The sequence below is a fragment of the Astyanax mexicanus genome, unplaced genomic scaffold (assembly GCF_023375975.1).
Source record: "Astyanax mexicanus isolate ESR-SI-001 unplaced genomic scaffold, AstMex3_surface scaffold_31, whole genome shotgun sequence".
Taxonomy (NCBI): domain Eukaryota; kingdom Metazoa; phylum Chordata; class Actinopteri; order Characiformes; family Acestrorhamphidae; genus Astyanax; species Astyanax mexicanus.
Window position 1 is genome coordinate 512,295 of NW_026040041.1, and position 18,000 is coordinate 530,294.

Genomic DNA, 18,000 nt, shown 5'->3' on the forward strand with positions numbered 1-18,000 from the left:
ATTTTAGTATATATTATGCAATGATTCATCCTTTACATTCACTGATATAAAGACAATGCTGTGGCTCCTTTCTACATTTAGCAGAAAATGCAATTAAGATAAAAGATTTACTCATGCAAAAATCTAAATCAGTCAAATCAATCAAAATCATTGATTTAATATGCTTAAAGTTTCTTTATTAAGTGAGACATGCTTTTTAATAAGCAGTGTGTTGGGAAAATATATTTTCTGTAGTGTATTTACTAAATAAAGACATGTATAAAGACAATTGTTGTTGTTTTTTTATTAATATTTTAATATTTTCTTTAGGTTTAAATTGTTGGTGTGTTGTTGTTCACAATTCCTAAAGGTCTCTAAATGACATTTATTTCATAAATACAGAATTTACATTACAATACTGAGTAATAAATCATATATCTGCAGATATCCAGAGGAATTACTAATTAATAGGAGATACTAGTAATTAATAATTGATATGTAGTAATTCATACTAAATACTAAGTAATTAATAGTGGATACTGAGTTGTTTATAGCAGATTTTAAATAATTAATAGGAGATATGTAATCATTTATATTAAATACTATGTAATTAATAGTGGATACTGAGTTGTTCATAGTAGATTTTGAGTAATTAATAATTCATATGTAGTAATTCATACTAAATACTAAGTAATTGATAGTGGATACTGAGTTGTTCATAGTAGATTTTGAGTAATTAGTAATTCATATGTAGTAATTCATACTAAATACTAAGTAATTGATAGTGGATACTGAGTTGTTCATAGTAGATTTTGAGTAATTAGTAATTCATATGTAGTAATTCATACTAAATACTAAGTAATTGATAGTGGATACTGAGTTGGTCATAGTAGATTTTGAGTAATTAGTAATTCATATGTAGTAATTCATACTAAATACTAAGTAATTGATAGTGGATACTGAGTTGTTCATAGTAGATTTTGAGGAATTAATAATTAATATGTATTAAATTATAGTAGATTGTGATTAATTAATGGTAGATACAGGTTTTACTCATGTCTGTAAAACACTGCACTATTATGGGTTTGATTTTATACAGCTGAGGCACTGAATAAAGTACCTGAATTCAGTCATTAAGTGGTGTGTCTCATTTTCACCTGCTTATTCAGGTTTTTTCAGCAGGATTTTCTTCACAAGTCCACTTTTATTTTGAAAGCGCACTAAATTCAGCACCCCCGCCATGAAAAGCACCCCCTCTCAGGAGAGGCTGCAGGTGACTTTTATTTTTCCTTATTTCTTATGAGTCAGTGTAGCATAGAACTGTATCTTGGGTATTTTTCTATTTTCTAATTAAAGTTAAAGCCAGTAAGACGTGGGTGTACGCTCCCGAGAGAGGGGGTGCTTTTCCTGGCGGGGGTTCTGAATTCAGCACAACACCGGCTTTACACACGAGGTCAGCGATGAGAGCAATGAATCATAACAATAATAATAAAACAATAAACTGCAATAAAAACAACGACTTCTTTGTTCTGCTAACAGACTGGAAGGATTTGAGTTATCTAACGTTTATATTAACTGCTGCCAAAAATCTCTATAAAACATAAAATTACTTTCCTTTAATAAAAGGACACCATCGTAAAAATTATTATTTTTTAAAGAATACAAATATATGACAGAATAGACATGCCAATATATAATAATAATAATAATAATAATAATAATAATAATAATAACAATAATCTGTTGTTATATTATTTTAAATATAGGTGATAACTGATATATATATATATACATTGTTTTACTGTAATTCCGTAAATGTTTTTCTAAGTAAATATAGGGTGGGCTTGGATTCATTTTAGCAAATGTGTCCCCCTCCATTATTAAACCTGCTCCTACACCTTTACCTGGGAGAGAGACTTTTATAGCTCCTCCCCTTTAATGACCTGGAAAAACATCCTGCTCAGCCCAACCCAGCACCTCCATATCTCACGCTGTCTGTTTACTGGCTTTATTTATTATTATTATTTATCAGAAGAGTAGGAGAAGTGACATTTGTCTTGATACCAACGTCCCCTGATTTCCTAACATGCATCGTTTTGGTGTTTTTTGTTTCATCCCTTTGTTTTTAGTTGTATCCCTGAAGCCACCTTCCCAATTTCTTGTGACTAAAACTTATTCTGCTTCGTTTATTCATGATCTCCAGTGTTTAACATGGCAGAGGGTCTGAGAGGAGAAACCACTCTCATTATCTGTTACAACCTGATCCTAGACCGGGTTTTAACTGTATGTGTATATATATATGTATATGAAAACTTCAAATTAAGTTTTATTTTTAGCATTAAAAAAACTGTGTACACAATGTACCGGCAAGCAGGTAAAGTATGTGTAAGAAAAAGAAGACTAAAGCCATTAGTTTAAATAATAATACTAAAATAAATACTTAATAAATAAATACAATAATACAATCTAAAAATAAATAACAGTTAATATAATATATATAAAGAAAGTGTAAAACTCAGCTAAAACTAAAGTTAAAAGCTAAAACTAAAAGGCTCCCGTGCTGATTTCCACCTCACTGGTGCAACTGGAAATATAAGCAGATTTTCCCAGTTCAGTAAAAACTCCCAGTACCTGACAGCTGATCCAGTCACTGTGGCGAGTTATAATATTACTGCTGTTTATAGAAATCCCTGAGGATATATACTGTAAGCATATTACAAATTCATATATAAAATCTATCTAACAAGATATTCACTACTACTAATAATTATTATTATTTAAATTTACCAGACTTATAGTAAAATGGATGTATCCCAGAACATCATACCATAATAACACATACATCTAAAATATATAAATTATAAATAAACACAGCAATATTCAGGGGGAAGATTCTTTTAATTCAATTTAGACAAATTTACGGATAGATATGAGTGATGGAGAAACAGCACCTGAACAGAAACTGATTACTAACAAGAACTGTTAATGATGTCATCAATACAAACTATACTCAAAAATCATTAGTTTCATCCTATACTCTGAGAAGCGTGATGTCACGAGGAAACTCAGTGATGTCATGAGGAAACTCAGTGATGTCATAAGGAGTATTAGTGATGTCAGTAAGAGAGTATATACTCTGAGAATCAATGATGTCTCGAGTACAGTCTATACTCTGAGAATCAGCGATGTCACTAGCACAGTCTATACTCTGAGAATCAGTGATGTCATGACTACAGTCTATACTCTGAGAATCGACAATGTCACTAGTACAGTCTATACTCTGAGAATCAGTGATGTCACTAGTACAGTCTGTACTCTGAGAATCGACGATGTCACTAGTACAGTCTATACTCTGAGAATCAGTGATGTCATGACTACAGTCTATACTCTGAGAATCGACAATGTTACTAGTACAGTCTATACTCTGAGAATCAGTGATGTCACTAGTACAGTCTGTACTCTGAGAATCGACGATGTCACTAGTACAGTCTATACTCTGAGAATCAGTGATGTCACTAGTACAGTCTGTACTCTGAGAATCGACGATGTCACTAGTACAGTCTATACTCTGAGAATCGGCGATGTCACTAGCACAGTCTGTACACTGTGAATCAGTGATGTTACTAGTACAGTCTGTACTCTGAGAATCAGTGATGTCACGACTGCAGTCTATACTCTGAGAATCGACGATGTTACTAGTACAGTCTATACCCTGAGAATCAGCGATGTCACTAGTACAGTCTACACTCTGAGAATCAGTGATGTCCCGACTACAGTCTATACTCTGAGAATCAGTGATGTCACTAGTACAGTCTATACTCTGAGAATCAGCGATGTCACTAGTACAGTCTATAGTTTTAGAATCAGTGATGTCCCGACTACAGTCTATACTCTGAGAATCAGTGATGTCACGAGTACAGTCTGTACTCTGAGAATCGGCGATGTCACAACTGCAGTCTGTACTCTGAAAATCAACGATGTTACTAGTACAGTCTATACCCTGAGAATCAGTGATGTCACGACTACAGTCTATACTCTGAGAATCAGCGATGTCACGACTACAGTCTATACTCTGAGAATCAGCAATGTCACTAGTACAGTCTATACTCTGAGAATCAGCGATGTCACGACTACAGTCTGTACCCTGAGAATCAGCGATGTCACGACTACAGTCTATACTCTGAGAATCAGCGATGTCACGACTACAGTCTTTACCCTGAGAATCAGTGATGTCACGAGTACAGTCTATACTCTGAGAATCAGCGATGTCCCGACTGCAGTCTATACTCTGAGAATCAGCGATGTTACTAGTACAGTCTATACCCTGAGAATCAGTGATGTCACTAGTACAGTCTATACTCTGAGAATCAGCGATGTCACGACTACAGTCTGTACTCTGAGAATCAGCGATGTCACAAGGTGAATCAGTGATGTCATGAGGAGTATTAGTGCTGTCACTAAGAGAGTCTATGCTCTGAGAATTGATGATGTTCTCACTACCATCTATACTCCGAATAGCACTGATGTCACCAGTGCAGTCTGTAGCAGTCTCTGAATCAGTGATGTCACCAACACAGATTATAGTAGGTTTATATGGAAGGTTCTGGATCTCGTGAATGAAAATCTGAACAGCTGTTCTATTATAAGCTTCACTGAATCTCGTGTTTAGAAATGAGCTGTAAGACTTTTCTAGATTTAAAGCCCACCAGCTCAGGAACTCAGATATAAACGTCTCACAGATGGAATTACAGATTTCCTGATTAAACTCCTCACTGAATAAAGCTCTCAGTGACTTTTCATATTCTTCTGCTCTATTCAATCCCATCCTTTCAAACTCTTCAAAACTGTGTGGAGTTTCGGGGAATTCAGGGCGACATTTATTCAGTTCTTTAAAATGTATTTGCCGTTTATTTTTGGGAATTTTTTTTTTAACCGAATTGTTTGCATAATTTGGTTTAAATCTAGAAGGCGGTTTCATGAGGAATTTAGATTCACGATCGGCTGTGGTGAGAAGTGTTTTCCTCGCTGACTCCAGTAACTTGTTGAAATCACTGTTTTTAGATGAACGGTCAGAATTGGACCTCTTAAACTGAGGTTCAGAATTGTGTAGATTTGTTGTTTTAGAGGAATAACTTGGTGCTTTGTAAGTTCTATTAGCCGTGAGCGAATTGCATCTTTTTATCTTCAATTTATTTTTTACTGTACTTGGCTGTTTTTGGGATGGAGTGTTAGGAGGGGGCAGTCTGGTAGAAGACTGATAATTGTTCTGATTAACTGTTAGAGAAGTCAGGGGTTTATTAGAGATATCAGCTGGTAACGAATCACATCTCTTTCTTTTACATTTAGTGGATTTAGTGGGTTGATCAGTTTCAGGGATGGTTGGTGGAGGGTCCTGATGGTGAGCACTGTTCTGGATGGTTCTGTAGGAACAGGTTCTGTAGATGTGATCTGGTAATTTAGAAACGATGGAACCTGTTGGGCCGTATGGTTTTGAGAATGTGATGAAAGTTTTAATCTGATAAAATCTGCCCAGTACATATGATAACCTGATTAAATTAATCATACAGGGATCCTTATCTTTTCTCCCCAAACACGGACTGTTCTGTGTGAAGATCCACAGCTCACAGTACTGCCTGATGCTTTTATTAATATGATCTTGTATTGGCTCAATTATACGATCCTCACTGTGATCATGACCTCCGTTTGTTGGGAAATACGGTTGAGAGGGGTCTGTATACGAGCCGTCATTTCTTCTAAAAAAAATTAATGCATACTGATCCTTATTATTGATCTTTTCCATTGTCTTTTTATCTAATGACTGACAACATTTTTTATACTGAATTGAAACAATGTTCTTGATAGGACTGTCAGAATCATATCCAGGAATATGACGGGTATGGTTAGATAGTTTTAAGATGAGAGGGATAGACAGAAATCGATTAGACAGGTCCGGATACAATAAACTATTTGTCATTGAGCAATAATCAATTAAATTTGAACTATTCCACTCTTCAGGGGACAGCTTCACAGCTGGATCGATCCTGTAAAACATGATAAAAAGCACGAATATGAATCACTAGAGCTAACATGAACATGTGATACTGAGTTAGCATTATGATATTAGATAAACATAATGGATTATTGTTAAAGAGTTTTAATAAGGACAGAACTGTAAATGATGAAGTTACGATATTATAAAGTCATTATTACTACATCACAACTGAAGAGCTAATAATACTTTATTATTGGTACTCACTTCATATTGTCTACATCAGCTGGGTGGTCGGTGGTGGTCTGACTGGTGTCTATGTCAGCTGGGTGGTCGGTGGTGGTCTGACTGGTATCTACATCAGCTGGGTGGTCGGTGGTGGTCTGACTGGTGTCTACATCAGCTGGGTGGTCGGTGGTGGTCTGACTGGTATCTACGTCAGCTGGGTGGTCGGTGGTGGTCTGACTGGTGTCTACATCAGCTGGGTGGTCGGTGGTGGTCTGACTGGTATCTACATCAGCTGGGTGGTCGGTGGTGGTCTGACTGGTGTCTACATCAGCTGGGTGGTCGGTGGTGGTCTGACTGGTATCTACGTCAGCTGGGTGGTCGGTGGTGGTCTGACTGGTGTCTACGTCAGCTGGGTGGTCGGTGGTGGTCTGACTGGTGTCTACATCAGCTGGGTGGTCGGTGGTGGTCTGACTGGTGTCTACGTCAGCTGGGTGGTCGGTGGTGTTGAGAGTGTTGTCCGTACTGTTCGAGCCTTCAGCAGAATCTGCTTCATCATCAGCAGGACATTCACTCTGTCGAGTCTTCTTCCTGGAAATGACACATCCTCATTAAAAAGTGAGAAACCACTGTTTTATATTATATATAAGTTTATATTCAGCATTTCCACACAGTGCGGATACTGTATAAGGTAGAGGGTGATGCTACACTGTGTATATCAGACTGAAGGTCTCGAAGATCGACAAAGTGCAGTTCACACCATGATAAACAACAAACTATAACCACCATCTTTACTGCACCTTTATTTTACTAAACTTAACTTGTGTATGATTATATTTGAGCATATTTGGCACTTTAGGGACTGTAGGAAAACTACCAGACAAAATTAATCATGAATAACTGTTACGTTTTCTTACGAGGCTCCCCCTACAGGCTAAGTGTAAATATTCACTGTTGTAAACAGGCGATGCTGTTCCTCCGGTTTCTCACTCTCGCCTTGCATGATTGTTTTGAGCACAGCAGATCGGTGAACGCAATATATAAACACATCTACAATATAATAAAATCAGAAAGAAATCTAACCATTCTAAGGTAATCAGTGAATGCTAGTCTAGGCAACACTCTAGCTTTGTAAGTTTTATGGCGACTAGCAAACGCAACCAGATCTTGTACTGGTTTCTGCAGCTCATAGTAAAGCACACTTTAAACCAAATCTGTACCAAATAACAATATATCTAATAACGTAAATACAGAAACATGCAATGAACTTCACTTATAAAGCAAGTTTACCAAAAAGCAAGTGATTGAAAGGCAGTTATATAGCATTAGGTATTTCCCAAGCAACAATGTTCAGCCAATGAATTAACTATTGATCAAAATGAACATCCCCACTAGCCACTTATCTATCCAGCAGCAGACCACAGTTATAAAAACAGTGGATCTGTAACGCAGGGTTGAGACGGGAGGCGGATTTAAATGCGGGTAAGAACAAGACTTTAATAAATAACAAATAAACAAATAAACAAACAGGGGGATAACGAATAAATATATATACATAAACAAACAGGGAAAACAAACAAAGAGCTAAACTAAACAGATAAGTACAAAACAGGGCTAGGGATATATATACAAAGGATAAATACGTAAATAAATACAAAATAAACAAAGAAACAAACAGGCAAGAAACGTGACTAGAAAAATACAAGAAATAAATAGAGCGTAACGAAACCGTGAACAAACAATAGCAAACGTGGCGAGACAAACGATAGAGGAAGGTGCAAAGACCGACGGAGGACAAGGTGGCAGAGGAGGGCTATTTATAGTAACATGAAACACTGAAAACCTGGGGAAACAGGTAACGAGGGGCGGAGCTACAAATTACACACACGTGATGGAAAAGTACAAGAGAAACACACTAGGAAACGGGGAAAACACAGGAAAACATAGCGAGGGCGTAACAGGATCAAACACCTTTACACACAATGGCTGCCACAGTCAATGCACAGAAAGAGAGAAATCATCACAGTGTTTTGTTGCATAGTGTGTCTTTAATGTCTTTTTTGATAAATGGTCAGGAAGAGCAGAATTCTGAACAGGAAACTTTATTATTTTTCGGTTAAAGAAGTTTGCAATGCCTTTCTGCCTGAGGGTATTGCAAATTAATATGTGACTTACCGTGCAAGCCATTCTGGTCCACTCTCCTCTGGAGGTGAGGGACTACGCTTCTTGGAAACCTGAGATAAACAATATTAACATTCAGAACAATAAAGTATTAATATAAATTATACCCATTGTTTTTATCTAAAAACTGTAGATTATATTCTCCTTTCATCCCATTACTTTCAGATCAAAAACACACAGTATTACTCACCATGAAGGCAGTCCCGTACTCCGGAGGGCTGGGACAGGTGAGCTGCCGGCCCCTGTGCTGACCTGTGTCTACACAGGGATTCATATCTAAAGGACTTTCTCCACCACTGACCATTTCCACTGGAGATTCTGGATCAGACAGGGACCTGCGGGTCATCCTGTCCCAGCCCTTGTTCAAACTCCTCTTAGTCCTTCGCGAAGAAGAGAAGATAAACTGTTCACTACAGGAGAAACCTGTGATCATACAATAAGAGGAAGTGGTGAAAGACTGGCTGAACCAGACTCCTGCAAAGTTTTATAGTGTTGCGTGAGAGCGGGGAGGGATGGGTGGGGCCTCTGATCTTCTGTTTCTGATGAACAGAAACTTACCTGAGCTGTGGTTTCATGTTTTCACTTCAGATTACGTGCACTTATCTTATCTCTGCTTTTTTAGAAATCATTGTCTGCCTGTGGTTTAGGGAGAGACAGACACATTTGAAATGTTTCCAGCTCTAATACTTTTAAAAGTGTCATAACCTAAATGAGATGATCATGTGAGGCCTGTATGAACCAGTACGTTTTGCCCATGGGTTCTGTGTTGTGCCCACGTATGGATGTTAATGATGGGGCCATTCTGGATTAAACATTGTGTAGATTCTTCCAGATCCTTTATTTTTTTATCCTATTTTCTCCCTAATTTACACGGCCAATTATCTCATCCACTCATTAGGACTCCCCCTATCAATAGTGATGCTCAAACACCTGGAAGGTGAAGACTAGCACAAGCCTCCTTCGACACATGTGAAGTCAGACTCCGTCTCTTTTTGAACTGCTGCTGATGCAGCATTGCCGAGTAGCATCACAGTGCTAACGCTCGGAGGAAAGCGCAGCGATTGGTTCTGATACATCAGCTCAAAGATTCAGCCTTGTGCCTTTCCACATCATCCAGAGAGAGCAAGGCCAACTGTGCTCTCTCAGGGCTCTGGCAGCTGATGGCAAGCTACATGAATGGGATTTGAACCAGCGCTCTCCCGTCCCAAATCCTTTGTGTTGCCGGCACATGCTTTCTAATGTCAACTGCCACCAACAGTGTGCTATGTGATAGAATTAGCCCTAATCCTAACCTTAATAAAAAAACTGGAACACTGCAGATTTGACCCATATCATTTTTTAGCAACAAATCAAAGTCCTGTTTGAGATCTGTCGAAAGGCAGATTTGAGTATGGAGTCTCATAGTGAAGCTTCAATCCTGCCTTTGACCTGGACTGAAGAGTTCACAGTGTAAACTGCAGGTGTGGACTAAGAAGTTCACAGTGTAAACTGCTGGTGTGGACTAAAGAGTTCACAGTGTAAACTGCAGGTGTGATTAATGATCTGAGGAGCATCTCATACAGTGAGTGTCGGTCACTCCTAGTAGTGATAGGAGGAACATTACTAACAGTGATCTCAGTGATCTGTGCAGAACATCCTGCAGACACATGTTGTGGCCTGTTATGGCAGAACTTCCAAAAAATAGCATTTTTCAGCAGGATAATGTTCACCCACACACAGCAAGGTTTTCCCAGAAATGTCTCCACCCGATTGCAGCACTTCCTCGTCCTGCAGCTCTCCAGATTTATCACCAATCCAGCATTTATGGAGCAGCCGGGACTCAACCTACGAGTGTAGAGCTACAGGATCTACAGGCCCAGCTGTAGCAACATCTGTGGGTAAATGTGCTGCAGGATCCATACGGAACCTGTAGAATCTCCAATTTCTTATTTTACCCAGTGTGGATACAGGAATCTCCAGTGTAATCTGTTGGTTGTACCCATCCTGCTGTGTGATGTCCACATGGTCCACATTGGTGGTCCATTCTCAGTGCAGCTTGGACTCCGAGGTGTGTAACATCTCCAGCAGCACTGCTGTATCTAATTTATTCACTGTACCAGCTTAACACTCACCATTACACCTCATACACCATTACTATGCTAATCACTGCTAATCAATGCAGTGCTGATAATAATAATAATAATAATAATAATAATAATAGCTGCTCTGTTTTATTGGGTTGTGTTCATTTTATCACATTACTGTGTGTCAGAGATTAGGTTTCAGTTTCTGGTAATCAGTAAAGCTGTTTATGAGAAGCGACTGGGTCTGATGGAATGGGTGTGTCTCCCTATAATTACAGTACAGCTGACATAACAGCAACAGGTCTGGAGCTCCAGGCCTGCCCAAACTAGCCTATTCTGCTCTGTATTTGCCCTGAAGGCACTGCAGTAATATAGACACACCCATTACATCCAGATATACAGATTACCAGAAACAGAAACCTAAATACCAACACGTAGTCATGTTTAAAAAAACACCCAATTAAAAGCTTGCCTTTTTAACATATTTCATCGCCTGTGGGTCATATTTTGACTTAAAAACTTTCTAAAATTATTCAATATATGTGATTATTTTGACTATTTATCATATATATAGTCGTATAAGACGTCAGATTACACACAATCATATTTTACAGCTTGATCAACAAGCTGCACAACAGGGTGGACAGTCAATTTTAGATAAAATCAGAATTTAATGAAGACATGGCTTATCTACGTAAATCTTGTTTCAAAGATACATTTAAATTGACCAAAAAATAAGAATTACTGTGATATTTTACTGTGACAGTGTGGACTAAAGCTTAAGCTTTACTTTTTTAAGCTATTTCAAGTGAAAATAATATTATTAATTATGTTGAACATGCAACATCAACAGTGTCTTTAGTCCCATAAATAGAAAATAAAACACTGTGAAGGTCGTGATGTCACTGATGATATCAAACATTACTTTGAGGTTACAGGGTTAATGAGGAATTCTCGGACACGGTTAAATAACAGGTTATTTTTAATGGAAATACACAGGTAGTTTCACTACAGTTACTCTGTACAATAGGCTTTAATCTGCAGCAGACAGAGTACAGTAAGTGATAGTCTGAACTGGGAGCAGTAGTTCAGGTGGTATTTAACAGTGAAAAACAGGGATGTGGTCTGTACTGATGTTTGGGTTTTTTCCTGGGAGTTTTGGTTGTTGAATTGGATGCATTTGCACTGCTATAACATGTGGCTCTATTTTGTCAGAAAAACAACAATATAAATATATACTTTTAATTCATCTACTCTCCACTACTGACTACATCCCAGTTTAAATTAACTCTGAGAGGAATGTTCTATATTAGAGCTGTGTGGATGTAGAGTGACTTTAACAATCCTTTACAAGTTGTTTAATCAAAGAAGGATATGTCCCCCTTAATATATTAGCTATATTAGCTACTATATGTGATAGTACATGTAATAGTATAAAGTACATGTGATAGTATAAGGTACATGTGAAATGATAAGGTATAAGTACACTGAGAGTGAGCCTCATTTACAATGCAGCCAAACCTTTACAGTTTAAAAAGGATTAAAAACATAAAATATAAAATGTAAATAATAATAAGGAACAAAAAAGTAAAAATAAATAAATAAATAAAAGAAATACAAAAATTTTAATTGACATTTAACCCTCTATGGCATAAATAATATTTATCAGATGGAAAAGTATAATTTTGAAAGTTCTGTGTGAGTGGGTATATCAAATATAACATACTATTTTGCCCTTTTATCACAAATAAGCAGGAGTGTTCAACCTGTATTATGTTTCCTAAAAGCAACAAATTTCACACATATACAGTGAGGAAAATAAGTATTTGAACACCCTGTGACTTAGAAAGTTCTCCCACTTAGAAAACATGAAGGGGTCTGAAATTTTAATCTAAGGAAATGATTTTATAATCATTGCAGAAGACGGTGGGTGTTAACAGAGCCCTGGATGCAAGTTCTGAAGTAGACCTGGGATTGACTGAAGGGCGACAGAAGATCAGAAGGAAGAGACAGAGACTGAAAACAGACTTTATTTCAAGTACATTTTTGGATTTTTATCAACAATTAGTTCTGCAATTATTTAAAAGAAAATATACATGTGATCTAATCATCTTCCTCTATTTAGTATTAAACAATTCTATTGAATTCATTGACTAAGAGTTGTGTAGAAACGTGTGCTCATTTTGTTTGGCATTTAAGAAAAATACATTAAGAAAAAAATGCCTGTTTTTTATATTTCCAGTTGCCGTAACTCCAGATTATCAAACAGTCTGTTGAAGTTTACACTGAATAATGAAATTAGACCATATAGACTGTAAATATCCTGAACAGTAGAGAATATTACTGTACCATTTTATTTATTATGACCCTCTGAATTTGGCATTTTAGAAAATTCATCGGAAAATAGTGGTTCTTTCAGGAACAAGAAGTATATTTGTATATATAACATATATTTGACATCAATTCTTAGTACATATACTCTAATATACCTGGTGTATAATAATACATAGTGATACAGTTGTAATTAATACTCGTTATCAAACGTATTATAATTTTACTGTATGCATATTTAAAATATGGGGTTACATAAATGAAGTAGTTTAAAAGTTTAAATGTTACTTATTTAAAGTATATTTAAAATAGGTTAATTTTAGTACACTTAAGTACACTTTTTAGCAAAATTTAAGTAAGACTTTTTTGTACTGTTTTTATACTATAATTAAAGTGTGATAAGTAAAAAAAAGTTCTTTTATTTTAGTTAAATATACTGATTAATAATAATGTTGCTACAAGAAAACACTGTATTACTTTAGAGCACTATAGCATAATAATGCTTAGTATATTTTAATACAATTTTATTGACTAGGCTATCATCTTTCTCTGTTAGATTAGATCTCTCTCCTTTTTATTTATTTTTTCTTCCTTCTTTATTTCTCTGTTTTAGGACCAAGAGTTTCTTATATTACTGAACATACATGGAACTGTTTTGGTTTAATTCTTAGTTGTTTAACATGCCAATATTAATGTGGCATATAGATGTGTGATGTTTGGGGAGGTGAGATGTTATTGAAAGATATATTTTTGTACATGTTGATGTTAGTTTTGAATATTGTCGTTTGTTTATAAAAAAATAAATAAAAAAACAGTGAACTAAACCAGATTAGGGTTGTGTTTTTTTGTTAGTAGTAGTTATATAGTTCCATGTTCTCTAAGTAGGCTAGACATCATATCTGTCTGTATTTGATGATAAACAGACCAATAAAAATACTCCAAAATGAAAAAAAAACTTCCTGAAAACCGATTCCGATTTTTCGGTCCACCTTAAAAAGTTGAAATACTATATAATAAGGATTCACCAGTTTAGAGCAGGATTGGGGTGAGCAAAATGAGTGTGGCTTTTAAGAAAAATACATTGGGAATAAATTGCCTGTTCTGCATATTTCCAGTTGCCGTAACTCCAGATTATCAAATTAACTGTTCAATTTGACACCAAATTATGAAAATAGAACTATTACACTGTGAATATCCCAAAGAACAAAGACTATTACTGTACCATTTTTTTATTATGACCTTCCGAAGCTGGCATTTGAGGAAATTAATTGAGAATAAATTGCCTGTTCTGCATATTTTCACTTGCCTTAACTCCAGATTATCAAATAACCTGAAAAAAACGTTCATTTAAAAATGAAAAATAAATAAATTAAAAAAAAACGTCACTTCCTGAAGTCGCACTTCAGCCTCCAGATCAGTAGGGGGCGGTAATGCAGCTTCATCTGCCATAAACCTGAAATAAGGAGAAATAGAAGAAGATCATCCGTATCGTTATAGAGAAACAGGATCTGATTGTTGCAGGTAAAGAACTCTACTACACTTTTACTCACTGTTTACTCTCACTTTACTACTGACTCCTGAGCTGAGGGCTGATGGGGGATTTATGAGCTGGTTGGAGATCAGAGGTGCTTCTTATTCGCCAGTTTCTGATTCAGATTTTCCGGTGTTGTGTCGAGTTGTGCTACCTTATCAAATCGTGCTACCCTGGTAGTATTTTTAACTTTAAAAATGCAGAAAAAGCTCCATATTAGAGCCTGTTCTCAGCGGAAGTCTGTGTAAATCTCTGAAGACCGCAGATCACTGTGTGATTGTACAGTTTGTACAGTTGTGGCAGTGAGAGGTCATTACAAACTACTTTTAAACTTTTAATTATTGTATTTATTAATATAAATTTTTATGTAAACTTTTGTTGTACAATGACAGTGAGTCCATGTTGTTTAATGCACAAAAAAAAATCCCAAAAATAATAGATTTATTATAAATAAAAAACACACGAGAAATAATGAATAACTGTAGGTCAGCGCATGCGCAGTGCCTTTAGGAAGCACGTAGCGGTGGGTAGCACAACCTCGACGGAACACCGGTCCACCTTAAAAAGTTTAAATACTATATAAAAATGATTCTCCAGAGCAAAATGAGTTTTGCTTTTAGAGAAACTACATAGAGATTAAATAAATTGCCTGTTCTGCATATTTCCAGTTGCCCTAACTCCAGATTATCAAATAATCTGCTGAAGTTGACTCGAAATTATAAAAACTAGACCAAATACGCTGTAAATATCCTGAACTGCTGGGAAATTTTACTGTATCATTCTTTATTATGATCCTCTAACCCTGGCATTTGAGAAAATTCATTAAAAAAATGAATAGACTGTTCTGCATATTTCCAGATTATCAAATAATCTGTTGAAGGCAACACCAAATTATACAAATAGAACTATTACACTGTGAATATCCCAAGAAAAATAAGAATATTAGTGTACAATTTTTTATTATGACCCTCTGAACTTGGCATTTAATACAATACTGAAGGAGAATAAATTGTCTATTCTGCATATTTCCAGTTGCTCTAACTCCAGATTATCAAATAATCTGCTGAAGTTGACTCCAATTTATGAAAATAGATCAAATACGCTGTAAATATACTGAACAGTTTTTATTTTTATTTTACTGTATCATTCTTTATTATGACCCTCTAACCCTGGCGTTTGAGAAAATTCTTTAAAAAAAAATAAATTGCCTGTTCTGCATATTTCCAGTTGCTCTAACTCCAGATTATCAAATAATCTGCTGCAGGCAACACCAAATTATACAAATAGAACTATTACACTGTGAATATCCCAAGAAAAATAAGAATATTAGTGTACAGTTTTTTATTATGACCCTCTGAACTTGGCATTAAAAATATGAAAGGAGAATGAATGGCCTGTTCTGCATATTTTCACTTGCCTCAACTCCAGATTATCAAATAATCTGCTGAAGTTGACTCGAAATTATAAAAATAGACTGAATATGCTGTAAATATCCTGAACTGTTGAGGATTTTACTGTATCATTCTTTATTATGACCCTCTAACCTTGGCGTTTGATAAAATTCTTTAAAAAAAATAAATAGACTGTTCTGCATATTTCCAGCTACCCTAACTCCAGATTAGTGCTGGGAGATATGGGAAAATTCATATATCATATATATTTTTTAAAAGTGACATTAAACCAAACTTTCAAAAATGAGAATTACTACCTTTTAATGCAGCAACATATATGTATCACATGATAAAAAACAGATGAGGTAGATGCAGTAGCTCATTTTTTCAAGTTATCAAAATAAATTCAATTAACATTTTTTAAAGTGTCTGTCAAATAACGTGAAGCAGCGCCACGTCGCAAAAAAAACACATAATGAAGCTTTTTTCGCAAAGATTACTTTATTATCACTTATATAAACCGAGTTTATGCAAAGTGACCACGCCAACACATTTCATCATAGCCTACTTTATATATTTGCATGAATAATTAATGAATTTACTGTAGAATAAATAGGGATGATAGAAGCTAAGTAGCACTTTTCTATCATCCCCACAATATTTACCATCATAATCGCACAGCACTACTTCAGAATATCAAATAATCTGTTAAAGGCAACACCAGATTATACAAATAGAACTATTACACTGCGACTATCCTAAAACAAACAAGAATATTGGTGTGCAATGTTTTTATTATGACCCTCTAAAGTTGACATTAAAAATATTAAAAGAGAATAATTAGTCAGTTCTGCATATTTCCAGTTTCTCTAACTCCAGATTATCAAATAATCTGTTTAATTTAACACTAGATTATGAAAATAGAACTATTAGTCTGTGAATAGCCTAAAGAAATATAAATATTACTGTAGCATTTTATTTATTATGACCCTCTGAACTTAGCATTTAAAAAATATAAAATAAAAATAAATTACAGTAATATCCTGTGTTCTTTAGGCTGTTTACAGACTAATAGTTCTATTTTCATAATTCAGTGTCAAATTCAACAGATTATTGGATAATCTGGAGTTAGAGAAACTGGAAATATGCAGAACAGGCAATTTAATTTCTCCTTTAATATTTTTTTTAAATGGCAAGTTCAGAGAGTCACAATAAAATAAATGTTACAGTAATCCCCCTTGTTCTTTAGGCTATTCACAGACTAATAAATCTATTTTTATAATTTGGAGTCAAAGTTAACAGATTATTTGATGATATGTATTTAGAGCAACTGGAAATATGAAGAACAGGCAATTAATGTTCAGTAACTACTGTCAAATCTCAAGTTCAGAAGGTCATAATAAAGAAATGGTACAGTAATATTTTTATTTTTTTTAGACTGTCTACAGTGATACAGTTCTATTTTCATAATGTGGTGTTAAATTCCTGTAATTCCTGGTCTGATATAAATTGTATATAAGTGTGTGAATGGTACAGTAACAGCCTGGTTACAGAATCCACAGACCTGGAGAGTTTGCAGCTTTGTTTAGTCTGTGAGCATCATCTGCAGAAATGTATTAATTGCATTAATTGCAACATTAATGTAAAACACTCTAACATCACTAATCTGGATTTTAATGATTTATTCATGGGTTTGATTGATCAGTTCCAATATGCCCTATAATATAACATAACATAATATAAAATAATATAATATAATAATTCAACCATGGAAATAATACCTTTTCTCCCTTAAAATTAGTGTTTAAGGTACTGAACTGGAAGCAACTTAAAATTGCTGAACTGCTTAACTTTATAAATAACTTTAAAAATAACGATTGGGTCAGTTTACTCGTTAATCTGCGAGTGAGTTTACACACGGGTTTGAAAAAATCGAATTATCTAATTATCGAACAATTAGGTCTGTCACAATAAGAATATTTTGTGGACGATATATTGTCCTAGAAGTTATTGCGATACAATTGTAATTTTAAGACTATTAAATACCACTGATATAATGAAAACAGAATAGCATAAAAATGCAATTACACACTTTTAAAGATGGCAAAAATTAATAATAATAATGTCTTTTATTATTTTTGAATAATTATTTTAGGATTATATATTTATTTCTTCATCTACTTTAGTCCATACTGTGTGTATGGAGTCACAATTATTAATATTGAAGCATGACTGGCTAAAATACTGTTCACTGTAGTGTGTGCGAACAAACAAAAATAAACACAACATACGATATTACCATTATCAAAA

The 18,000-nt window shown here is 35.1% G+C and overlaps 1 protein-coding gene across 1 annotated transcript; it reads right to left on the reverse strand.

Annotated features, from left to right (window-relative positions):
• Positions 1–2,858: 2,858 nt before the first annotated feature.
• LOC125788978 (uro-adherence factor A-like) lies at positions 2,859–8,840 on the reverse strand. The gene is made up of 4 exons (XM_049472955.1): positions 8,565–8,840; positions 8,369–8,427; positions 6,236–6,784; positions 2,859–6,020 (listed from the first exon to the last, which is right to left on the reverse strand). Exons 1-4 carry the CDS (start codon positions 8,805–8,807, stop codon positions 3,011–3,013), a joined length of 3,861 nt encoding a protein of 1,286 aa, XP_049328912.1. The 5' UTR covers positions 8,808–8,840; the 3' UTR covers positions 2,859–3,010.
• Positions 8,841–18,000: the final 9,160 nt, after the last annotated feature.